This window comes from Hippichthys cyanospilos, chromosome 8, assembly GCF_059441005.1.
Source record: "Hippichthys cyanospilos isolate Australia breed blue-spotted pipefish chromosome 8, RoL_Hcya_1.0, whole genome shotgun sequence".
Taxonomy (NCBI): Eukaryota; Metazoa; Chordata; class Actinopteri; order Syngnathiformes; family Syngnathidae; genus Hippichthys; species Hippichthys cyanospilos.
This window is the reverse complement of record NC_142376.1, coordinates 5438908-5466093: the sequence shown is the minus strand read 5'-3', so window position 1 is coordinate 5466093 and position 27186 is coordinate 5438908. Positions and strand designations below refer to the sequence as shown.

Sequence of the window (27186 nt, the reverse complement as noted above, 5' to 3'; positions counted from 1 at the left end):
ATTGCGTTTCAAAGAAGGGGAAACATGAGAAGCGCAAACAGAACTTCTTCCTCGGCATCTCAGACCACCCTTTTCTGCGCAGAGTGGAGTCGTTTGTCTTTATCAGGACCCGTCTGGCGGCGTGTCTTGAAATTGTTTCGGCACAAAAATCATGTTCTTCCCATGGGGGATTGAAATAAAAAAATAAAGTGATATGACTTTAAAGCCTGTTGTACCCTTGTTTGCCTAAACGGCAAAATAAAAAAGAATTCATACACAGTTCGCCAGTCAATTTTAGTCTCTTGATGGGCACGTTTTGGGAGATTATAATTGTCCGTCACACTGTGTTTTATGCCTAGGTAAATTTTGTTCAAACGTAGCAAAACGGCATTTTAGCCTTGAGCGGGATTTTCTCCAATTCTTTGACCTTTACATCAAATACATTTCACATCGCATTGAAATAAGACACTTGAGAGCTGAAATTTCACCCAGATTATGACATGTCAAAGTTCAACATGGTATGACCAATTAGTGGTGTGCCATCTCTTGGCTAAAATATTGCCGGCAAATTTTTTTTAGAATACTACACAAGGACATACGTCATCCTTAGTATGAACACTGACTCGAAATCCTTACCATAGTTTGTTACCCTATTTTAATACCCTAAACATGGTTACGATCCGGCATTGTCATTGTTGCATAAATAATTATTTAATAAGAAGATAATTTGATAACTGAATACGAAGTAAAATTAAAAACAAAAAAAGACTCTGAAATAAGTTGAAGGAAATTTCTCAGATTCAAGAAAAAACAGAAATGCACGGGGGCTAAAAATAATAAGAAGGCTCCTTTGACAGTCACGACGGCAACAATACGACAATTAAACGACACTAACTAAAGGGAAACTGGGAACTAAATACGCTCAAAAACAATGAGGCAACACAAAACACCTGGTAATGAAACAATTGGAAGCGGAAGCTGATTGGCCAACAAGAACACACACAAGGGAACATCACCTGAACTAAACACATGAACAAAAACCGCACAACTAAAAAACCCCCAGAAAAAGCCAAAAACAGGAAAAACCCCTGAAAAACCCCAATACCAGCCCACAACATACCACAACAAACCATAACAAAAAAATTTTCAGGTATGATTGAATATCGGTTTAATACCAATACCTGGCCTTATTTCAAATAACTGCGAGTAGTACACAATTACAGACTATAATTTACAAATGAGACGAATTGAAAATTGGCAATAATTTCATGGCATTTCAAAGAAAATATGTTATGCTGGAATAGGTAGGTCTCTCTTTAAAATGATTGGACAGTGAATAGGAAACCTGAATCCATGTTTAATCCTTAATTTGCATCCCTAAATTTACCTTGAAACCTTACTGTTCTGCCCCCCCCCCCCCCCCCCCCCCCCCCCACACACACACACACACACAAAATTTAGGTACTTTTCCAGTCTTTGATTTTCATAGAGACAAATTAATCAAATTCATTTGATTCATATCCCAGCCCTACATGAAATACTACAAGTTGTGTTATGAAAATGTGCTGGTTTCCGATTGTCTGCATTTGTCTTGAATACACTCAATGTTCATTTTGTTTGACTTTGTGGCTCCTCTTAAGTTAATCGAAAACCTCTCTGGCAAACACAAAGTGTGTGTGCGTGAACACGTCCTAATGAAAGCAAAACAAACGCTCCATTCTATTTTCATTTTTAATCAGCCGGCATAAAAGAATCATCTCTGGGTGGTGCCCGAGAAATTAATAAATGTGGATTTTTCATTACTTAATGTGCGCGTATGTACATTACAAACCCCACCCCCCTCCCCAGGAAGAAGCTTCATTGTGTGTGTGTGTTTAAATGCTTGTGCATCTGTGTATCATGGCGGCTTTTATGCACTGGCGACTGCGTCCTAAATTATTTCCCAGACGTGATGAATGAATTTTTGTCACATATTTCCCAGCAGGCTCCATAAAAGGAAGGAGGAGATTTTTTTGTTTAGCACGTTCGGCTGGGGGAGCGACAGCGTGACTGCTGCATGCTGGGATATGAATGGATGCGCTTGTGTTGCTGTTGTGTACTCGCTCATCTCGGTCACACGGAGGCTTTGTGACGTCTCCAACGGGAAAAAACAAAGGATGGATTCCTTCGCCTGATTGAGTCAACAAACCAGCCCTGCTTGAAACCCTAATTTGTAACTTGTGTTCTTGTTTAGAACCCTAATGCCGTCTTAAAACCCAAATCCTACATTACTACGTATGCTAATTTGGTGTTGAAACACAAATTTTGAAACCTACTGAATGCTCATTAGAATGTGCCACCCTTTCATGTGGAGTACCACAAGGTTCAATTTTGGGACCCCTGTTGTTCCTTATCCATATTAACTCACTCCACCCCAAAGACATATTTTTCATCTATTCAGAGACTTTCAATCCCAGCTGCTGGTTTATATATTGTTTTTTCGAGTGTTTGATTGAAGGATGGTCCAAAAGTGGCGGGTACTTAATGAATTAAGTACTAAAGTAATTGATCGCTTTCAGTAATTAAGTAATAAAGTAATCAATCACTCTAATAGTTTTGTTCCTTATGTATGAAGGAAATCAAACACATTACTGTTGTACTTTAGAGTGTATGTATATACTGTATATATAAAAATATATTTGATTGACTTTTTCACTAAAGTTGGTCTTCAAGCTTGAAAGCGCTTACAGTCAAGTGTCTGTTCATGTTGCTGTCAATCAGGTGCTTTAAAAAGCATGAAATACTCATGATGAGTTATCAAGAGGCCAATTATCAAGCGTTGGACACGCCACCACATTTGATTTCAAGACTGTTAGGAAATGTTAATTACTCACACGTGCCTTTAGCGCCGCAAACCCTCTAAACCTCCTTAGGAGTAGCAACATAGGCAAACTTAAACGTCACAGTAATACAGTGGTTGGAAAACTCTTACTAAACTGTTATAGCCAAAAAACATGTAAAAAAAATATGATATAGCCTACCATATTCCTCTGCATACAATTCAAGTTTTCTTTCTTCGTTTTCACCCCCATTTGGGAGGGGTCGACTTATATCTCACTTATAACTCAAAAGCAATTCAATTTTCTCCACATCTGCGTTTGCATAACAAACATTTGAATGTCAACTAAGTAATATGTCATTTACAAGGCTTAAAATTATAATACTGTATATACCTCTAATTTGATGTAGTATACATCCATAATAGTGTGTTTGCACTTTGGTCAAATGCACTTTGGTCAAGCGCCGCCTTATTGCCTCTTTGTTGTCAACACTGGGGCTGCGTGATCATTTTTCTGGCAGATTTTGACCCATTATGAAAAGCAAAATACGGCTTGACTTGTCCGTTCAAGACAAGCCCATAAATACTTAAAATACTGTAAATAAATCTGCCGTGATTCACAAATCTGTTGCTTTGTACTCATTAGCGTTTACTTGGCTGAAAAAAAAAATTTCATAGGGGGGGAAATTCACATTGGCTGATTTTAATTATTGTAAATAAAATAAAAGCAGCCTGTATTGTAATATTATGACCAACATAGATCATTTTAAATCAATTACAAAAATATTTGTATGAAAATCGTTAATTGCTAACGCTATACATTATGAAGATATTTTTTAAGTAAAGAATTGCACCTAAAACACAAAAATATCTTTAAAATAACTATACAAATCTTACTTCCACACAAATACAAGAAAAATATTTTTTTTCATGAACTTTTACAAAAAATGTATAAGAATTGGAATGTGTCTTTCATTTTTAAAACCATTTCGAGAGCTGCAACAATTGATTGCTTGACTACTAAATCATCAAACATTTATATAACTGAAAAATATATATATATATATACTGTATATATATATATATATATATATATATATATATATATATATATTTATAAAATGTTAATCAAAATCAAACAATTCCCTTTTTTTCTAACTTTATTATGTTTAAACCAGTAACTGAATCTTATTGTACTTCCCATTTTACACTGTGACTGAAATAGCCTTTTTAATTTTATTTTTTTAATCAAGAGAATTAAATTACAGCATTTGAACCAGACTAATTGACATAATCGAGTTTAATCAATTATTAAAGTAATCATTATTTTCAGTCCTAATAATCTGCTCTTCAATTAACTCAATAAAATAGAAGCGTGAATTATTAAATCATTTTCCATCCACCGCATTTATTTTTTTATTTTATTTATTAATAGTGCATCTGCCCTTTTGAAGAATCCACTGTTGTTGTCGAGCTCCGCCCGGCCTTCAGCGATCAGAAAAGAGAATCAAATCAAACAGAGTTGCATCGACCCAGGCGGAGCGTTGAACAAAAATGGACGCTGTGTGTGTATGCGTGTGTGTGTGGAAAACATCCAAGAGGCGCTGTAAAGAAAACGGCTGGAGTGTAACAGCTAATGATTCGGCGTTAAAGGTCAACTTCTGAAGTGTTTTCTCTGTGAAAAACAGCCGGTGGACGACGCCCAGCCGCTCTCTCGCTTTCTCCCGCTCCCTCGCTCGCTCTCCAAGGGCGCGCGATGAGTAAACTTTTAATAAATGGCTTATGACAGCACTTTGCTGAAACATTGGATCAGCAAACACGATGAGTTGTGAGGCAAAATGCTTTTCCTGCGCGGGGGGCCGCCTCTGGGATTTCTTTCCGCAGTCCAAATGTACGGATTGAATCAAAATAATATTTAATAATGATAACAATATGTTACACACATCGCAGCTCACTGTTTTTTTATGTTTGGTCATGTGACTTTCAAAATTTTCATCGGGATTGGTCCGATTCCTGAGCAACTGTGATGTCATTTTCAATCGACAGCAAGCGGCAAGATGGAAATAAAGGTTAAATTTTGCTGTTTAGTTCATATTCCACAAATATTAATCAGAATACTGTTTTTAGATTTGTGTGAAAACATAAGCCTTTTGAGACCCTTTAAAAATCTTTAGCATATTATAATTAGTAGCACATTGACGCTAGCTTATAAGCTAATGTTTATAAACAATTGTGATATAGGCTAATGCTAATAAATGCATGCATGTTTTTGTTATACTTTAACCCACGGGGCAAGTTTTGACTCACATTTTTTAAAATGTGGAAAAATCAAAGGAAACGCATACAAAAAAAACCAAACACTGGCAGGCTAAAATATTGCATGGCTTGTCAAAAATGATGACATTTAATATGCGATGCTGCCCTTCTAAATGCTCGCAAAAGGGAGGTTTAGAGGTATACCCTATAGGTGTCAAATTTAGCCCATGTCGGGCTCATTTACTGCCATTCAAAATTGGAAATATTGTCAATTTTGGACATATTGAACCCGGTTTTATCATGCATTTCCCCCAATTTCTGCATTTATCCTTTCAACAGCAACACGCAAATGGGACGCAAGAGAAATTTTTGCGTTGACACACCAAAAGCACCAAGTGGCGCTAGCGGCGACATTTGCAAGCCCTTCAATGACTTCGATGATTGGCTTAGCCTGGACTCCCATAACGCCAAAGTCTTCAAAAGTCATGTACTTTATTTATGACAAAATAAATATTCGCATATTATCACATTTTTACAATTTTTGTACATAAAGGGGACGTAGGTTTACGCCCAAAGAAGGTGTGCAATGTCAGGTATTTTTGGTGAAATGAATTCGAGCTGTGTCGCAAGGAAAAGGAAAAAAAAAAACGCTTCAAACACGTTCAACCTTACATTGGTGAGGCGTTCACTGACTGCTCACAATGTGGGAAATCTGATACACGCTTAACCCGCAACAAACATATAATTTACGGATATGAACATAATAAAATATGAAGAATTTACAAAGATTTATTCTCTTTTCCTATAGTTTTGACCTTGTGAGCAAACTTTTGGTGCACCGTAAAAATACCAGAATTTGACCCTGAAATTATGTTCGCGTCCTATATTAGGAGAATTACGGTATGAAATGTTAGCAGTGTTTCACAAAGCTTATGTTATCATGGAACCTGATGGTAAAAAAAAAAAAAATCCTCATTCTTAACTCTTTGTGAATGCTAAACGCTACAGTGATGAGATGAAGCTTTATTGCAGAGAAGTGGTGCGAAACGGCGTCCATTTTTTACTCCTTTATTGCCACTTTTGACATTCTCCTCACGCTCGTTAGCCGAAAGACTGAAGCAGATTGATTGACTCGGCCGGGGAGGAGACAGGCCGCCAGTCGGAATAACTCTGCAAAGATTCCGCAGCGTGAAACAAATACGTTACCCGGATGACTTTGGACACTTTGCCGTCAATGTGCACCTAAATGAATGAGCTCCTGTAGAATATGACACTTTCCTTTTCTATTCCCTTACCCACACCAGTGACAAATTTGAACGATAAAATTAAAACTGTTTTATAAATCCAAATCCAAAGTGACAATCAAAAAAAAAACTCACACCAAATGGTAGTAATATCCAAAAAATGGTCAAATATAAATATCTCAATTTTAAGCAGTTTTAACCCTCGTGTGGTATTTTTTCCACATACTTTGATCTTTACATCAAAGATATTTAACATCAAAAGGATAGATTTGAAAGAAGCCACCAGGGAGCTGAAATTTCACCCAGATGGTGACAACATTTCAAAATTACCCAAAAATGGTCAAATTATTACATATGGGACATCTGAAAAAATGGCCTCTTTCAAACTAACGCAGCCCCTTGAGACATTCTTTAACCACAGCGTCAATTCATTTTTTATCACACACATTTGTACAGCTATACATCAAGAATTTCCTAACTCCTAAACCTAACCATCAGAAACGATCGCCTAAATTAACCTCAACCTTAACCCAATTCAAACCTTTACTCTAAAAGCTAGTCTTGACCCTCAAAAGATGTCTGAACAAGTCAGGACCGGCCTAAATGTCCTCACTTCTCCTCAATGTCCTCGTTATGTCGGTAGAAAATTCAAAATGGATCTCGCAAGTAAAGCCGTACAGGAATTCACACAGAGCGTAGTCACCATACGCACTTGTGAGTTTGCATAGCAGAAAATTACATGGCGTCGTGTTTTTAAACAGAGGCGCAATGATCCCTTACTTTCCACTAACTGAGCCAGGATGTCAAAAGCATTCCCGCCACCACATCTTCCTGTGAAACGTCAGAGTAGAGGACAATTTCGATGGAGAGGCGGCGGAGTAATGATGCTCACAAGACGGATGGGTGCGTGCGTTGTCTCCCTGGGTGCAAAAAAAAAAGGCCAGTGTAGTTTTGTAAGACAAACAAAGGCATGAAAAGTCTTCATGGTCATGGAGAAAATGGATGCAGTGGACAATGAACAATTGTTTTGCCTCCCTCTTCAGGTGTTTTGTGTCCACTTTGTCTTAATAAGACAGTTAATTGTGTCAAACACATGAGACATCAATGGAAAGGCCAGGATGTCCTTTACTTAGTAAAGTCAGATTTAGTATGGTCGCGCCAATATGTCAAAAGATATAGACCAAATTCTAATGTCCACCAAAGTGGACACAAAAAATAGGTTACATCTCAGGAGGTTAAATATAAACATTTTTTTTTTTTTTTTAATTCAGTAAAAACTTATATAGGTCCACTGTTTTTTAAATACTCATTTTGTTTTTGTCTGGTTTAAAAAAAAAAACATTTATTTAATATTCAGAAATTAATACTGTGACAAATTTGTATGATCCAATTCTAAGGTATCAATACTTTTTCTGACTTGTGATTTTTCCCTACAATGATTTATGAAATAGTTAAGAATATTTGATGCTCCTCTCACTAGGTGGTTCATTTGTAGGGTTTGCTCATTTTTCAAAATTGCATTATTTCATACTTTATTGATTGTTATGTCTGGTTCATTCAGTGGTTTACCTTTGCTCAAAGAGTGCAAAGAATTAAATCAAATTTTCATTCTTGCAGCAAAATTCAATGTCAACAATAATACTGCTCCCAATTTCACTGTTTACTGGGTAGTGAGCCGAAATCCATAAAGCGGTGAAAATGAAAATGACGCCGGGGTATTGAAGTTGCAAGCCGGTCATTCCCAATGCTGGTGCACTTAAATGCAGTTTACCTTCCAAAAGCTTCTCGTGGGAACAAAAGCAAAGTGGCATTGCTGGCTCCTTCAAGTCAAGACTGAAGGTGGAAAAAAAAATCTTTCTGCTGCTGATTTTTTTTGTTTGTTTGTTTTATTTTCACAAGTCTGATGGAGTTGTCGAAAAAAAAAAACTCGCCAAAGTACAGAATCCACTGGGAAGATGACGTTTGTCATCTGAGATTTCAGATGACAAAATGTTTGTTTTGTCTGGGGTTTGTTTTTTTGCCTTCACTGATGATAGACTTTTGGAGAAAAACAAGCTTGCCTGATATATATATATATATATATATATATATATATATATATATATATATATATATATATATATATATATATATATATATATATATATATATATACTTACATTTTAAATGATTAAACCTTATACAGTAACTGTACTGTTATCCCTTCCCATCCCACTATTTAGCTGTAGTCTCACGGAGAGTCGCGGTTATATTAGCCCGGAACTCTAATTAAAGTGAAGCCTGTAGCTGACCAAACATGACAACAATCAGAGTTTGCATTTGAAATTCCAATTTATTACAAAAGAAATCTAGGTAAGAGATTTTGAGGGGGACGGCCACATCCATAAGACACCTGATTGGCTCCCAGTTGTAATCTACTCCCACCCTAACTCCTATGTGTGTGTGTGTGTATATTTTTGTTGATCTTCTAGGCAGGTTTTCCACAGAGTTACTAAATGGTGTTATGGTTTACCATATTTGGTTCATTTTGAGTGTTCAATATTTCTTTCAGATGATAAGCTACTCGTAATAAGTTAGCATATAAACGTTGGCTTCTCTGTCACTTCTTGTGAGACTCATTATGATAACACTTGTGTATTTTGAGTCATTCAAAGGTATTTTTTGGGCAATTAGCCAACTTATGTTCATCATGTCAATAGAAATACATCGAATGAGCAAAAGTGGTCTCACTGACGTTCGATTCCATCCAATCGTACTTAGGTTATAAACTCTCAATAACTGTAACTGTGACGCTCTTTGCTCCTTTAATTTCCCTGCGGGAATGAATAAAGTTTTCTGAATATCTGTAAAGTGGAGGAAGGAGCCAGGCGAGGACAAGCAAGGAAGAAAGATGAGCAGGAAGGAGAAAAAGAAGCTAGTTGTCTCCACCGGATAGGCGGTTTGTGTTTGGAACGCGGCTTGCCTGCTAATGACTTGCGTTTAATGTACACCTCAGGTCATGCTATAAGTAACGGCTGCCTCGCCCGGCGTACGCAGCGGTATGCACAAACGTGTTTAATCCTGACTGGAGTTAAATGGCGCCTCTTCATTATGTCCGCATAAATATTCGACTGAGGGCCACCTTTTAATTCCGTTTTACCGCCAGCCTGCCTACCTCTGATATACAGCTCCCTGTGATCCGTGCACGCGGCTGATACAAGAGTCCTCATTTTGTCGCAGCGATTCATTCATATCCAAAATGTACTTTGGGATTTGGGACGGGCTTATAAACACGATTACGCGGCGCGTACGACCGTTTGTTTCAGCACTTTCCAGCAAACTTCTCGGATGTGGCCGTTGGAAGGAAATTGATGACGGGACATAAATGCTCTAAGGTGGATTTACTGCAGTTGAAAGTTCTCAATTACGATGAATGCCTTTTTCCAATTTTTTTTTTTGTCTATTTCCAGGTGTCTTTCAAGTGGGATGTCTGATAAGGCTGCGATGGTCAGCGGACCAAATCACCCGAGTCTGCAGTATTTCCGGTGAGTTCCCTAACTTGAGTCGGCGCACCAGATCATTGGATTCCGTAGAGAGTTTTCTTGAGTCGATTGACTGAATCATTTGACAAAAATGTCGGTTGTTTAAAGCTCCTATCTCACTGAGATGTTAACCTTTGCGAGTGTTGATGAAGGGAGCGACTGCGTGTTCATTTCAGGGTCACAGATATTATTAAGATACAGTGCACCCCCGTGTTACGAGATTAATCCGTTCCGCTTTTGGGTTACAATTCGTCATATGACGGGCAATCCAAACCTATGTTTAATAGCTAATGCGTTTAGATCCCTGGGTAAAAACATCAAAATTGTACATACATATTAAAAATTGCTACCAAAATAGTATACTAAGTGCTACGTATATATAATATACATGTGTACAATCAGAAAACATCATAAATAAAAAATATTGACAGGATTTATTTGCCTTTGAGTGGCGCTTGCTGTGCCCATATTCCCTAGTAAGATTAGCTTAGGCTAGGCTAGCTTCGTATTTCTTGATTGTCTCCAGCTTCGTTTCCACATAAATCATCTTCTTACATCTCTCTTTAACATCACTAGCAATCTTGGGACCCATGGCTAGCCCTTTCAACTTTGAATTAAGCAGTAAAATGCACTATAAATGCACTTTTGTAACCACTCACAATCAAACAAAGATTTACCGTTCCGCCATTTTGAGACGAGTGAGGCCCACCAATAGCAGACCGCCATCTCCGTGAGGAGACGCCGACCAATAGCAGAATTGTACTGACGCGTTGCAGGGACGCCAACTGAAAATAAGTGTCATTACCTAAAATCGCCTGCAGATGGAGACGAAGCAACACAAATACAGCCAAGCCCCTAGGGTCATGACAGTTGAAAAGACATTGAAAAGTTTGACTGACTAATCCGATTATTTTGTTGACATTCCTTCTAGCGCAGCTCCATTTAGTGGATGCATAACGCAACCCCAGCCACTACTGCAGCTTCTATTCTATGTGCCTTATACTGTGGTGCGCCTTATATATGAAAACAATATTAAAATAGGTAAGGTGCGTCACATGATCCGGTGCGCCCTATAGTGCGGAAATTACGGTCATTTTTAAGCTACCGTTTGTAAGACGGCCTTCATTTTTTGGGGAAAAAAGGGTGTTTTATATTTGAGGAATTGCAGTATTGAAAAGTTCCAGAATTGATCATTGAAACGTTGACATTAGCTTAGCTTAGCTGCCAGTCGTGTCTCCCGATGACCGTCTCCTTGACACACACAGGCATCAATACACACCAACGATAAGATCGCACACCACCTTAACATGTATATTAAAACAACAAAGCGCTTATCTGGAACCTTTTTTTTTTCCTTCCACTATGAAGGTCACCGCTCTTATTAAAAGGTTCCCGAGAACTGTTTGTTATCTCATTTGATAAAGATGAGACATTTGTGTACACTCGGCCGTCCCGGCGCTGACGCGTCTTGGAAGGCGTCGGCGCGCTCACGCACTCATGCTGACTTTGATAATGCCATGCTTTATTCATGCGCTCTTTAACATGGATGAAGGGGATGACGCAGCGGGAGAAGAGGAGGCAAAGAAAATGCGCCAAACGGCGGAGCGATGTCAAGAGCGGTCGGAGAGGAGGAGAGGGATTGGTCAGGTGAGTTACTTGTTGATGCCTTTCAGGGCGGAATGGCACTGCACCAAGTGGGTGTTGTTGTGAAAAAAGAAATAATAATAATCATGCATGTGATGGCCGTGTTGTTTTCACACTTATGGAGTCATTGTGTTGCATTCAGCACCAGGCCAGATGGACACTGAATCAAGCAGTGCTGCTTGTGATTAGAACAAAACATTTCTCCCAAGGAGGCTGGGAAAACTTTGGGGCTGGTAAATGATTTGAAAATTGTGTATTCAAATAGTAAAATACTGGAGTGCATGCATTGATAACATTTACAGAATATATATATATATATATATATATATATATATATATATATATATATATATATATATATATATGTATATATATATATATATATATGGAGAGAGAGAGAGAGAGAGAGACTTTAGTTCACAATTTTTCAATAAACCAATTATTAAGAATACATTTATTTATTTATTTCAGTTTGTTTCAATAATATGTTTTTGCTATTTGATATGCTATATATGACAAACCTTATTTTTGAACTTTAATCAAGCAAAACAAACAAATTTTTTAAAAAAAACAGTATACAATGCCTTATTTGCATGAATAAACAATAATAACAATTTAATAATTTAATCCAAGTAACTTTTTAGTTTTGAAAACAATGTATTGATTAACTAATTGTTTAGCTAGTTTTAATTTATTAATACATTATTGAGTTAGATAAATAGAAAAAAAAATGCAAATCATTTGAAATTCTTTATTTCAATAATACAGTAATTCACATAAATGGTTTTATTGCGAGTACACGAGTTTTATCAACCATTCGTTTATTCAAATTAATTCAACCAATCAATCAATATTCTTGAAATGTAAATGAATTGATAAAGAATTACTGAGGATATTTTTAAAAACTTCAAAAGAAAAATAATAATAATAATAATCCAACAGTAAATTATCAGAACTTTGCCCACGCTTGTTCTATTAGTTTCGTAAGATTCGTAGCGAGGTGGTCAGGAATATTTGCATTGATTTTATTGCAGTGGAGTTGTGTATATTTTATGTATACTTTGCTTTCAGTAACCATGGTTATTCACATTCAGGTTTCAGGTGGGTGGATGGCAACTTTAAAAAAAAAAATAAAAAAAGTAAGGTACACTGAGTGCATCCAAGCGAGAGTGAGAATTCCATCGAATTGGCATCTTCACTTGTAGCCTTTTTTATGCATAATTCCAAAATTTCAAGTCAATTTGATTTTTAATGGCCACCCTTCCACTATGCATTACATGAAGGAATCAACTTTTGACTGTCATGTCGCAGCATTTATTTTTTAATTTATACGGTTTTGGTTTCGTTTAGTTTACTTTGTCATCATTTTTCACTTATTACACTCTATATATTATTTTTGTTCATCATGTTTTCTTTCTTTTTTTTTTTTCACTGCAGTACACATATTTACTTAACTTTTAAATGATGATACGGTAACTGTACTGTTATCCCTTCCCATCTCATCCCTTTGGCTGTTGTCTCACGGAGAGCCGCGGTTGTGTGAGCGGCGCCCGAAGTTCTAATTCAAGCGAAGCCTGTTGCTGACCAAACACGATAACAATCAGAGTTTACGCATGAAATTCCAATTTATTACAAAAAAAATCTTGGTAAGAGATTTAAATAGCTTCGATGCAGGGCTGCTTTATCCTGCTATTCTTCGCGTCATCCTAACCTGTGTGTGTGAGTTTCATGAGGGGGACGGCCATTTCTACAAGACACGTGATTGGCTCCCAGTTGTAAGAGCTTCATGAGGGGGGATGGCCCCTCCTACAAGACATTTGATTGGCTCCCAGTTCTAAGAGTTTCATGAGGGGGGATGGCCCCCCCTTACAAGACACATGATTGGCTCCCAGTTGTAAGAGTTTCATGAGGGGGGATGGCCCCTCCTACAAGACATGGGATTGGCTCCCAGTTCTAAGAGTTTCATGAGGCGGGATGGCCCTTGCTACAAGACACATGATTGGCTCCCAGTTGTAAGAGTTTCATGAGGGGGGATGGCCCCTCCTACAAGACAACTGATTGGCTCCCAGTTGTAAGAGTTTTATGAGGGGGGATGGCCCCTCCTACAAGACATGGGATTGGCTCCCAGTTCTAAGAGTTTCATGAGGCGGGATGGCCCCTCCTACAAGACACATGATTGGCTCCCAGTTGTAAGAGTTTCATGAGGAGGCATGGCACCTCTTACAAGACATGGGATTGGCTCCCAGTTTTAAGAGTTTCATGAGGCGGAATGGCCCCTCTACAAGACACATGATTGGCTCCCAGTTGTAAGAGTTTCATGAGGCGGGATGGCCCCTCCTACAAGACACCTGATTGGCTCCAGTTGTATTCTACTCCCTCCAAATTGCAATGTGTCTGTGTGTATGTGTGATATATATATATATTTATGTTTATACAGGGTCTAGTTCACAGGTGTCAAACTCCAGTCCTCGAGGGCCGGTATCCTACATGTTTTCAAACCCTTTCCCTCAAAAACACCTGATTCAAATGATTGGGATCATTTTAAAGCTCTTGCAGAGCCTGCTAATGAGCTAATCATTTGAATCAAGTGTGTTGGGGAAAGAAAACTGGAAAACATGCAGGATGCCGGCTCTCGAGGACTGGAGTTCGACGCCTATGGTCTAGTTGGTGTTATTAGGATAAAAATGGAGATGTCCTGAAGGGTGATGTAATTGGGATGTCAAAATCTAGTGTTTCATATGAAAATGTCAGTATAAAGCACATCATTTTCACCACCTCCAGGGCACCAACTGCTTGTAGTGACGCATAATTTTCAACACTTTTATTACTCACGCTAACACACACTGAGGTGTGTACTGTACATTTTAAATGGTGCCCACTGTTATAGAGTCTGGGCCTCCCTCCCACTCACATTCTGACCAAAAAAAAAATGGTGCATATGCAAACACAAAATGACTCCAGAGGTACAAGTACCCTCATACGCACACTTTTCAAAAAATGCTTGGCCTCCCCCACAATAGCGAACACGTGGGAGCAAAGTACCTTTCATTTCGCCGGCGACTCTCTTTATGGAGTGCGTCGAGGATTCGCATACCAGCTGATTGTGTGTGTGTTTGTGTGCGATTGCCCGTGTGTGTCCTTGTTTCAACTGAAGAACTCCGTCAGTGGCGGTCAAGTGGTCCTCGCCTCGAAATGACTTTGTTAGCTGGAGCAACCGCGCCGCGTGTATAGCTCGCACTCTATTAGATCCGCATAGACACAGCGTTCTCTCTGATTGGCGACAGAAGTGGGGTACAAAAAGGAGGACTATACTCGAGTCTAATTTATTTGTATTCTACATGCGCTATTGTGGTTGTTTTACAGATGTGTCTATGCATAGCATTATCACCACAATAGCTATGCTGTATTTTCTTGGCGTGAGAAGTGGGGTATCAAGAGGATGTTATTCAGCTATACTGTCATTTAACCTGCATATATTTGACATGCTCTGTTTCAGTTTATTTACAGATTATGTGTGGGGTGCAGTCACCATTCACACTATTTTGGCTTCACTTAAACACAAATTTTATGTTGTATTTGTGAGAAGTGGGGCACCACATGTAGGGCTATACACTAGTGTAATGTACACCTACTGTATTTATCCTACATTTGATATCATGGTTGTTTTACAGATGTGTGTTAGCATAGCATTATCACCACAATAGCTATGTTGTAGTTCACAGGTGATAGAAGTGGGGTCCCAACAAGATGCCTATACGGTAATTTAACCTGAATGTATTTGACATCCTTCATTTCAGTTGGTGTACAGATGATGTACATGCATCATTCACTCACTACTAGCTTCACTTAAATACAAACATCGTACTGTAGTTGTGAGAAGTGGGGTACCGAAAGTACGGCTATACAGTAGTGTAATGTATACATACAGTATTTATCCTACTTTACTATATTATGGTTGTTTTACCGATTCTGTGAACATGGTTGCAAAACTCAAGCTCTGCTAGACCCAGTAATGATGATGTTGTATACCTGGTAATAGAAGTGGGATACTAAAAGTTTGGCAATACTTGAGATGTTTTCTCTATACAAAATTACAGATTTTTTTTTTTTAGATACAGTAAATTGCACAGTTAATATGATGAGCTCTATACAGTATAGCTAGAGGTGACAGAAGTTGGATACCAATTTTTTTCTGACTAATTTACGTGTATTTTTGCGTGTGCGCATGCAAAAATAGCTAACGGTTTATTTGGCAGCACAATCGGGATACCAAAAAGACAACAATATTCTATATTGGTCTAATTTACATGTGTTCTATATAAAATATGCTCTTCATAGCTCCGACACTAATTGGGTAATAGAAGTGGGATACCAACTAGATAAATATTACTTATATTTGCTTGAATTCAAATGTACTTATATAAATTATTCTGGTTTCTTCTCACATCAAAAGGAAAGCATTGAAAGAAGACACTAGGAAGCTGAAATTTCACCCGGATGATGACGACATGTCAAAGTTAACGTAGTTATTATAGCCCTAAGTGTTTACCATCCCTTGGCTAAGATACGGTGAGAACAACGTGGAAGAAAATGAACCAAAAATGGTCAAAATACCACATAGTGGTTATGCACGCATAAAAACACAAAATGTATCATTTTCCTGTAAAATACAGCATGTCTTCAATTTCACATGGGACGAATTCAGTACGAAATTGATTTTTTTTACCCTCACAAAATGGAATAAATGACTAACATCGCATGATCCGGTCATCCGCTTCGTCCATTTAGCGTAAAAAAAAAAAAAAGAAATGAAGGCTAATAATTATTGCTCTTTGTGAACGGACTCGATTCATATAAAAAAACATGTACAGAATCGAAAACAGGCCTGACATACAATTAGGATATCTACCTGCCATGTAAGCAATCAGGCGTCCTCATTTATCAATGCTTCTTCAACATGGGAAATTAGTTCTGCCTGGTTATGTTGCCGCTGACATTTTCAAAGCAGACTGTCGACGTTGTTGAAATGTTTGAATTAGATGGGCTAATGGGCCGTAAGGCAGGCTTGTCTGCAAACATGCCAGATGTCAAATTATTAGACTCATGTGCGGTAAGGGAGGAAGTTTCGTATCCTTGGGGATTAGTACACTTCTTTAGTTGTTTTTAGCATTAAATCTTTTTTTTTTGATTGTTTTTAATTCATTTCAATGTATTTTTTTTCTACCTTAAACACAGTTAAAGCACTTGCTGTCAACTGAAAGTGACATCACACATACTGAATTTCAGGTAACGACCAATCGCGGCTTGTTGAACTCCATGTGACAAACAGGTCACCCGTGATTGGTCGCTAAGTGGCATGGGATTTTGAAAATCACAATTTTTTAAAACCATCCAAATCCTCCAAAACCTTCTTTTTTTTTACAACAGTTCTTTTGTTACAACAGTTATACTGACTGGAAGGTACACAATTTCTGAAACTTTATTCTTATTTTTGACCTTTTTATCATTTTTTTTTAAACCAACATCCGAAGCCATCATTTGTCATGCTTCAAATATATCAATACACAATGATTTGCATTGCGATTTGAGTTATAAATAAAACATGTAATGTAGTAGTAGCATTTACTATAGTAGCATTGTAGTAGCATTTACTATATATTCTGTATATATATATATATATATATATATATATATATATATATATATATATATATATATATATATATTTAATTATTTCACTCCTTACAAATTCTGGACTTTTTGAACCAACGTTCTATGTCAACATTTACTTGTTTTTAATGCTTCTAATATATCAATACACAATGTTATGAATTATGATTTGAGTTATAAATAAAACATGTAGTATGGTAAAAAAATGTTTTGCTTTAATTTATTATGTCGCTCCTTTTATTCCCATCTAAGAAAAACTAAAAAAGTGTGAAGCCTTGTACTACAAATTTTAATCACCAGATATGACACCTTAAAATTAAAATACATATTTAATTGATATCTAAAAATTATGCGTAATGAATACATATGATTTTTTGTGTTCTTTGTTTACAAATATTTAATCATACTACTTCTTTTATTCGCATTTAACGAAGTGTCCAGCCTTATACTACAAATTAAAATCACTAGAAATAATACCTTGAAAATCAAATATGTGCTCAAATATCCAGAAAACATATTCTTTCAGTTAAAAAAAAAAAATAGATGTTCAAATTCCACTCATGTGTTTGCCGAATACCTCTTGTGTACTACCACAATACTGATTGAAGTTTCATCAGCGCACCAATGGCCTTTTGCATCGTGTGTTAGCATTAAGCTAACATTTATGTGTTAGCATCAAGCTAACATTTGTATAGTTTGCTTTAATAAACCAACTGTCTTTCATTTTAACAATATTTTAATCAACCATAACATTTCAAGGGAAGCCGAACAAAATGTCAAAATTTCGGCACTCGTACTAGAAAAAAACAAACTACACCAGCGGCTTAGCTAAGTGCTATATCGCAACGGCACATTGTTCCACTAAGCCCAGCGGAAGATTCCACCGCTCATTCCACCTCATCCCGGACTTCCCCTCGGCAACACGCTGACGTTATTGACTCTCCAGGTTGGAGACGCCTGCGGGCTAGAGAGTGGCAATATTTGTTCCCTCCTGTTGTTTAAGTGGGTCATCCATAATGGATTGATACACAGATGTGTCTGCGTGCCCCCCGTCCTGCTTATCCTTGCTAATACAGATAGAGACTATCCATTTTCCCTCGCTTTATTTCACACCGCCGCTTGCTCGCTGGCTCGCTGGTGTAAATTGGTCATGCATAATGGATGCGCGGATAAGAACGTCAACAGGCGCACAATGACGTGCGGGATGAGCCATGGAGAACATTCGGGCTGTGAACGCCCCCCTTGGTTATGTTTCCGCACCTCATCATCCCCAAAGTTACCATTTAGGTTTGCAATTTGTATTTAAAATTCAGCCCCCGGAGCCAGTTTTACTGAGCATGGTGAAAGTTGCTCGCCGTGTCTCGTAGATGCACAAAAAGCTCTCGAGAAGCCGTGCTATAAAAGGCAAAGGAAGTCCTCCGGTTTTTTTCCTTTTTTTTTGTTAGGGTCATCTAGTTCTGTGTGAGATTTTCAACAGGGCTGCTGCTAATGATAAGCAAATACTAATTTCATGATTTTTAATGCCATTACAGGAACAATACTCTTCTTTTCAAATTAAGAACAAATTAATTGGAACACTGAAACAAAGTCTATCTTATCTCATTCAAAACACAAATAACCCATGTAATCAATTATTGGTTTTTACTCCGAGTGGTATTTGAAAGTTGACTGATTAGCAGGAAGCTAGAGGCAGTCATCAAACAGAAAGGAGGAAAACTGTATAGAAAGTAAAGTAAGAGTGAAGTTTACTATGAGTAAAGCCACAAAAAAAAGAAACTCAAGACTCCTTGCTGCAAGAGAAACAGGAAGTATACAATTTTGGTTGGATGTAGACGTTTTAGCTTCCTCTTGGTAATTTCCAAATGATAAAAATGAGCTACATCTGGCTTTTATTAGGGGTTTATTAGAAAATTCCACCTCTGGATTTCGAATAGTTAAATAAAAATATGAATAATTTGCTCTGATTTGTGTATGAAAATGTCATCGCCAAATTCGGTTACATTTCCCAATTTTCCAATTTATATTTCTGAATAGTAAAAAATTAACATGTTCTGGATTTTGTATGAAAATTCCATCGTCAAATTCAGTTTAACTCTGGAGAAGCCAAGAAATCTTTTCTCCTAACAAAATACCATTAGCCCCGACCCCGTGGGTTCTCCGGTTGTACCAACGTGAACATTGTTAGGAATGTAAATCCCGTGTAGACCCACGGAAAAGTCTCAAGAAGACACGTTGCATGACACAGGAAGTCGGCCATTTTGGTTTGAAGCGGTCATTTTAGTGTCATTTTGGCCATCCCTTGTGGAGAAAAACAAAAACCCTTATGGTCTGGGCCTACAGAATCACCAAATTGAATGAACATTGTTAGGAATGTAAATCCCGTGTAGACCCACGGAAAAGTCTCAAGAAGACATGTTGCAAGACACAGGAAGTCGGCCATTTTGGTTTGACAAGGCTATTTTAGTGTCATTTTGGCCATCCTTTGTGGAGAAAAACAAAAACCTACAGAGTCACCAAATTTATGGGGCACACCAGACAGTCTTCTTCAAAATAAACACTGACATGACATCCATGCGATCTTGGGTATATTGATGAAATTTTTTGGGGGAACCCTGGAAGAACATTTATACATCTACAAACAAAAGAGTGAATTTTCATCTGCACCCCTCCACATGCCACACTTGCTTACACACATGCATTGACATCAGCGTTGTGTGTGTGTGAGCCTGAGCAAGTGAGTCAGGCATGTCATTTGCATGCAGGTCATGATGACCCTCTCTCATCTGAGCTTCTCATTAATTCAAAGACCTAGTGGAGCCGCACACACACACACGCCCGCGCACACAGAGGCCATCACATTCTAATCACTGCAGCCTGCCCCTTCAATCTTTGTCTCCTCGTCGTTCTTTTTGTCTTCGCCGCTCTCCTCCTCATCTCTTTGTCTCCTCTCCTTCCCTTTCCTTCTCCATCTTTCATATCCTGACGTTTGCCTAATTGGGCTAAAATATCGGGTACACATCATTTGGAGGCGAGATGCTTGTGCGGTCACCATGACTGCAGCCCCGGCCCGGTTATGATGGTGTCTCGGGTAATGACACCACGGTAGCTTCATTAATTCGGCGTAATGGCATGTTTCCGTGATGAATAATTGGCTCATCATTCATTTTTGCGTTTAAGATCAGTGTCATCTGATTACTAGGTACTGCCTTTGCTGTACGAGAAGCCATTCCAAACAATTTGGAAGAAACTGCTAACCCTCACAACACGCAGTGAGGCTAAATCAGGAGGTGGCAACTCAAAATGTTGTGCCATATTAAAGCAAAATGAAAAAAAACCCTAACCTTATGAAGGGACACATGCCGCAAGTGTCTATATTAGCCTAAAACTAAACCCTGATAAGACCATAACCCAAGTCCTAACACTAACCCGTAACTGAACCCTCGCAAACTCTAACACTAAAGTCAACCTTTGAAACTGCCACAATCCTAAATCTGAACAATAACCCCAAAATGTTAAACCCAAATCCTCAGGATCCTTTTTTTCAGACTGATGCCAGTAGGAGTTCTCGGGTCTTGTGAAGTCACCAATACCAAGTACCGAGACCGCTAACACTTGAAATTCCCCTCCCAAAAAACAGTGACAGACCATTTTAAAGAAATTACAATAGTATTCACTCGTTTTTCGCGGTTAAAGAGGACACCTCACCTTCCAGGAATTTCCATGGCTGTGTATGTGGGTACCACGTTTTATTAAAAATGTAATAAGCATTTATACATTACATATCAACATACTGTAATGTAATGTAATCTAATATATTTACTGACATCTTTAATTATTAAACTTTATCCAGTAGCTGTACTGTTATCACTTCCCGTTTCCACCCCTTGGCTGTAACTGGGGAACACGGAGGGCCAGAGTTGCCCTTGGCACAACGGTCCTCAGGTTGACCTAGAGTGGAGCCCATACTTGAACAAACATGATACTGGTAAAGCAGAGTTTACACTTTAAAAAAAAAATACATTATATAATAAATCGGAGTTACCAATTTATGAACTCTTCGTAACATCATCCCAACGCTCTCTTTCGTCCTCACGGTATTCCTCCCCGCAATGCAGTCTCACTTGTGTGTGAGGTTCACTGGGAGTTTGCTGCTGGTGGTACTGTCCTGTCTCAACAGTTAACAGCTTGGACAAGATAGCGAGACAATCAGTCAATCAGCTGACGGGCACTCCTACAAGACACACACTTGTCTCCCGGGGTGAGGGCAGGAGTTGTAAACCATTCCTGCCCTCATTAGTTGATGTTGTGTCTTATAGGAGTGCCAACACCTTCAAATAAGTCCAGGTCTTGGACTGATACCAATGCTTGGTTTCTGTTTTTGTTTTTTCCTACCCATCATTTCCACCTGAACCTGATTTTATTCTTGTTTTAGGCTCTACTCTTTAACCCAGCCTATTCTTGCCCAAATTCTAAACTCAGTCGCACTACCATCTCTACTTTTAATCTCAACTCTTGAACCTACTCCAACGCTAGTCCCGATCCCAGGATTGAAACTCTAGTTTCAAACGCAACTCCTGAAGCTACTGCATCCTTTTGAATCTAGACTACCCTTAGTACTGATCTCAGGACTTCAACCTACCCTACATTCATCTCAAATTCCAAATCCTTCGTGAATCAACTCCAAGTTGTTCGAATCCTAACTAATTTCTGAGGACTGAATTTGACCTTTGATTCACCTTGATATCTGCAGTCTAATTGGTAATACCGGCCATCCTCGTTTCCATACCCTGAAATCTATTTTTCCAGAATATGATTTAAGAATGCTGGTAAAATGAAGCATACATTGTCCAAAAAAAAGTGTATCCTGCAGATTTATAAGTGCGTAATGAGCTCCCATGGACACCCTCCACTTGTGAAATCAGGCAGAATAATGGAGGATTATCCACAAAGTCGCCGTCCATTGTCACAACATCTGTCTGCTCTCCTCCCTTTGTCCTCCTTTCATTTCCTCCTCCTTTCTCCTCGTCGGCCGATGATGATGAATTCATAAACCTGTCGCGGTTTGCTTCCTCTCTTCCCCTTTTTTGGTCGTCGCTTATTATGTGTTTGATAAAAGCCTGTCAGATTAATTAAAGTGATTAACTGCCCGTGTCCTCACTGATAACAGACCTTCACAATTGGGATAGAGGACGTTAGTTCAAAAGTCCTCCAGCCCAAACAAGATTTTCTACAAAAGAGTCCAAACAATACTTCCTACAAGGCCATTCCTTGTATATGTCATGAGTACACTAGGTTTGTTAGCATATTTTTTAATAAAAAATCAAGAGTGGGTTAAGTCTGCATCCTACTGATCCAAACCTGGCGGATGATAAATTTGCCAACTTCGAGGTTGTCGTCTATTATTTGTGACGTCTTGGCAACGTGATGACTTTGACATATTCCCTTTGAGCACATGTGTCAAAATACCAGCCCACGGGCTACATCCGACCCGCAAGAGGTTTTTCCATCGCCCCGGGATGATATTGATTTATTATAAGAACCAGCCCACAGGCCTACTTTGACTAGGCAAACCGATACTACAACGTCGACGTGTCTGAGCACAAGCGGGTTCATTTCATTAGTGTCTGGGAAATCTATGAAAAAAGACTAAGACAAGCCTAGCTGCTAAGCAGCAAAATAGTAACTCAGACCAACCAAGATTGACTTTTCTTGCCGGCAAAGGAGGGCTTGGCTCGCACACTAATGTTCACCAAAACCGCCGCAGCCCAACTGACCCCGCCTGGTTTTTATTCATTCTGCAAAGCATTGCACATTACAAGACATAACAAAAAGAGTTAGCCGGGCGCCGCCAATAGCTGGGTCAAGCTTTCAGTTCACACTTTCCTGCGTCAACAGCTTAATCTAAGGACTGGGGCGAGATGAACTACGACTGAATAGATGGATAACAATGCGTGCAATTCTAGACAACAAATAAACACATAATGATAACGACCTAAAATATGATTCCTTTCACAATTCTTCATTAGCTAGCATAACAGCAAAAAATATTGACTTTCAAGCTAGCCATCTTATTCTAATTCCCAAATAGCGAAAAGTTTTCATCACGCATTTACAGTTCATCTGCGGGCAAGCGTTACCGTCGGTATGCAGACATAATTAGCCGATAACAGATCCAGATACGGCTAAACGCAATCTGTCGATGCAGGTGAATTTGAAAAGAAGCGGCGAAGTCATGCTGTAGTCTGAAAAGCAAAGCAGCCAGGTCACAAAGTCCGTGCCGCCCGAGGCGAACAGAACCTTCGGACGCCTACGGAAAATCCAGAATCAGGTGGAATTAGTTGGATTTATGTGAAGCTGGCTAGCAAAAGGAAAGCCTTATATGCCGTGCACGCGCACACACAAAACACAATTCAATTCACAAGACTTTATTGATCCCACAGTGGGGAAGTTCACTGCTTACAGCGCCAAATGATAATATACGGTATTATGAAAACAACAAGCATTATTTACTTTCAAACTATTTCACATTGAAAAATCTGCAGCATCATTGCATTTGGCTTTTTCTTCAATGCACGGAGAATATTAAACATAAGTGACTAAAAGTCTGGCACTGAAGATGCGACTCGGGGAGTCTCCAGCGTAAGCCAAGGGATGGAAAATGTTGTCTATGATGGATGCCATCTTGGCTAACATCCTTCTGTCCGCCGTTTTCTTGATGAAGTCCATTTGGCAGCCCAGGAGAGAGCTTTTTTTTTTTTGGACTTAGGCAGGATCACTTAAATCAGTGCTTGTCAAACTTTTTTTCAGTGATGTACCCCCTCTGAAATATCTTTTCAGCCAGTACCCCTTAACCAGTGCAAAACATTTTGGCGGTTTAAAAAAAAAGACTTAAAACATGCTATCAGTGTCTGATTTATTCAACTTTAGACCCTTTCAAACTTCATTTTTATTGGGCCACAAAAAATAATCTGTTATAAAAAAGAAATAACTTTTTTTTCCACAAAAAATAAACACTATAAGAGAACGGATCTGTTCACAGAAATAAGACAATAACTTAATTATTACTAAATATTTATTCACAAAAAATAATTAACATTCAGTGTCGAACCTGTTCTCAAAAAAATTATAAATAAATATTGGTCCACGCAAAAATATTAAACATAAAACATCCTGTTTTGGGATTACAGTAGAGATTTCTTCACAAAAATAAATCAATAACTTAATCATTATATATATTTGTCCACAAAAAATAATCATCATAAAGTGTCAGACCTGTTATTAAAAATAAATAATTATTAATAAATATTTGTCCACAGAAAAACATTCAATTTAAAGTCTCCTCTTTGGGAATCATAATAGAGATGTGTTTACAAAAATAAAAAATTGACAGGTAACGAGAGGTGGCACATGACAAACTGGAGAATCTGGCTTTTCACAATCATGAATTGAATAACATACTCAACATAAAATTAGTTTTATGAAGTGATATTTTTCAAAAACAATGAATTAATTCAATAAATATTTAATGGATTTTTGCACGTTTGTTTTATTTAAAATCTCGAGTACCCCCTGAAGTTCCTTCAAGTACCCCCAGGGGTACTACTTCCCCTATTTGACAAATAGTCAGGCAAACAAATTGTCTATTTGGGTTTCTTTATATATGAACCCCCAAAGACACAAGTTGTGATATGATTCACGGGTGTTTTGATTTCTAGAATGGAACAACATGATTCGATTCAACTTGTGGGGAGTTACGATTTAATTCAATCTGGTACAGTTTAATTTGAGAGTATGATGCAATAAATGTCATTTTATTTAGCTATGAATAAACCTATCAGTACCCGTATATCATCAAGAAAATGAAGATTTCAGCTATACAAACATCCACAAAAAAAAAAGAAAGAAAGAAAACCGATGGGTGGATGTGGAAAAAAATGGAGCGTAAGTGAGGCGGGAGTGAATTATTTCACCTCTGGTGTGCTTATTAAGCGCTACCCAGTCATTTTGCTCACCAGGCTGATGAGTGGGAGACTAAGCTAAATGCAAAGGTTATAAGAATGTGACATTTCGTAGGCCTAGCATGAACGGCGCAGTGTAAAAGATAGATGACTTAGCCACCGGCTAACACCCAGGCTATCATACAGACAGTGAAGCATAGGTAACGAGTGCGAGCATCTTTAAATCTTCAGTCTTTGCGCGGACATGACAGGCGAATGCTTGAGTGGCCCACTGACTTGACTGACTGAATTAATGAATGGTGGAAGCAAAGAGGAAAGGGGGGTGTCTTAAAATAGATTGTCAGGAGTTGGGATTTGAACCCTCCTGTTATGTTGTGGGTCAGGATGACTCATTTGAAAGTTAATGTTGAACATATCAATTAACCCGTAGGTGTCCAGGGATTTTTCTCTGACCCGGCCTTATTATCACCCAACTTGGGCTGACTTTGAAAGAGTCATCACATGTGAATATAGTTTTACTTTCAACCCACAGCATTTTGTTCAAAAATGCCATAATAGTAAAAGTAACCCCGCTGTATATTTATGAAATTGGTATAGAATTGAGATTAGTATGGAATATTTTATATGTCATAATTAGAATATTATGACTTTTGGAGACGTTTGCATGATGGCCCAGTCTAAGCCAGTCAACGAAGTCATTGAAAGAATTGAAAATGTCATAAGTTGGTCGCTAACGCCACCCGATGGTTTTTGGGGTGTCAACGCAAAAATGTCTATTGCTTTCGAAAGCTTCAATGCCAAAATCGAGGGAAATGCCTGATAAAATATTGAGTGTTCAATATGAGGAAAAAAAAGACATTTCCAGTTTTTAATGGCAGTAAATAACCCTGACATGGGCTAAATTAGACACCCCTGGGATGTCCCTCTCGACCTCCAGTTTGAAAGCATTTAGAAGGGATGGCAGTGTGGCGTATTGAAAGTCGACAACCTGTTAGTGTCATTTTTTCCTTTTTTTTGTATGCTTTTCCATAGATATCACACATCAAAAAAATTAAAAAAATCCAGATTTGGGTGAAAATTTCCCTCGGGGGTTCAAATGGAATTTGTAATAATTTTATTGAATGCGTTTTTTTTAATAGTGTTTTTTAATATTTCTCAACTTTGTTGATAAATAAGAAATACATGAGTCAAAATGATCTTGTAATATAAATGTTGTTCCAAAAGAGAGAAGAAAGGAATCACGAGATTTGATAGTTAGCAGGACAACACATAAAAAAAGATTTTGAACCCTTTGAATAATTAGACGTGACCCCGGGTCAGATTGACCCGGAGACATTATTGTTGTTCCTAAGAAATAAACATAAATTCCTAAATAAACAAAATATTGGGTTTGGATTATATATGTTTTGGACATGTTCTGGTGATAAAATGCCCCCGGGTCAAAGTGACCCAGCGACATTATTGTCATTGTTTGCAAAGAAATACAGGAGTTAGGATAAAGATGAGTTATTTCAAAATAGCATTTAAAGCCATTTTTACAGTTTCATAGCAGGCTTTTAGATCCGGATCAGGTTTTAACCAATGATTCCAACCATGGATAGTTTACAGTTTCAAGCCAGGTTTAAGATTTCAAAATAAGCTTTGAAAATAGGAATATGGTTTTAATTATGATTTCAATCACCTGCACAATGTGATGAGATCTTATTGCTTTCACACTAATAAACTCTTTAATAAAATCCCAGTCAACGTCAATTAAAAAATTAGCATTATTATCGGTCTTTATCCAGTCGTCTCACATTGGATCTTACGATATTGTGCTGTTGCAGCGCATGTTGCAATCACGTTTAAAGGAGTCACTTCTAAAGAGTCGCTTTAAAGGAGCTATTCATCACTTTGATAAACTCTTGCAAGCATCGCTGCTCCTGGTATCGAAGGTAACAGCTTCAAATTACCTCAAATAGAAGCTACTGTTTCTGATTCAATTACCTTTTTTTTTCTCCTTAAGAGATATTTGAATGTGAGGGGTTACGTTCTTTAAAGCGCATCAAATGTTTATCTCCTGTTGAGATGTTCATTTATGAGCACTGCAGTTTGTT

The 27186-nt window shown here is 38.1% G+C and overlaps 1 protein-coding gene across 1 annotated transcript in view; it reads left to right on the top strand.

The window, feature by feature from the left end:
- Positions 1-27186, top strand: part of LOC148419921 (uncharacterized) — a 246039-nt gene that overhangs the window by 80409 nt on the left and 138444 nt on the right. The window contains exons 3-4 of the mRNA XM_088422281.1: positions 9747-9821; positions 11371-11465. Of these exons, the coding sequence (XP_088278407.1) occupies positions 9747-9821; positions 11371-11465 (170 nt within the window). The remainder of the gene's footprint in view (positions 1-9746; positions 9822-11370; positions 11466-27186) is intronic.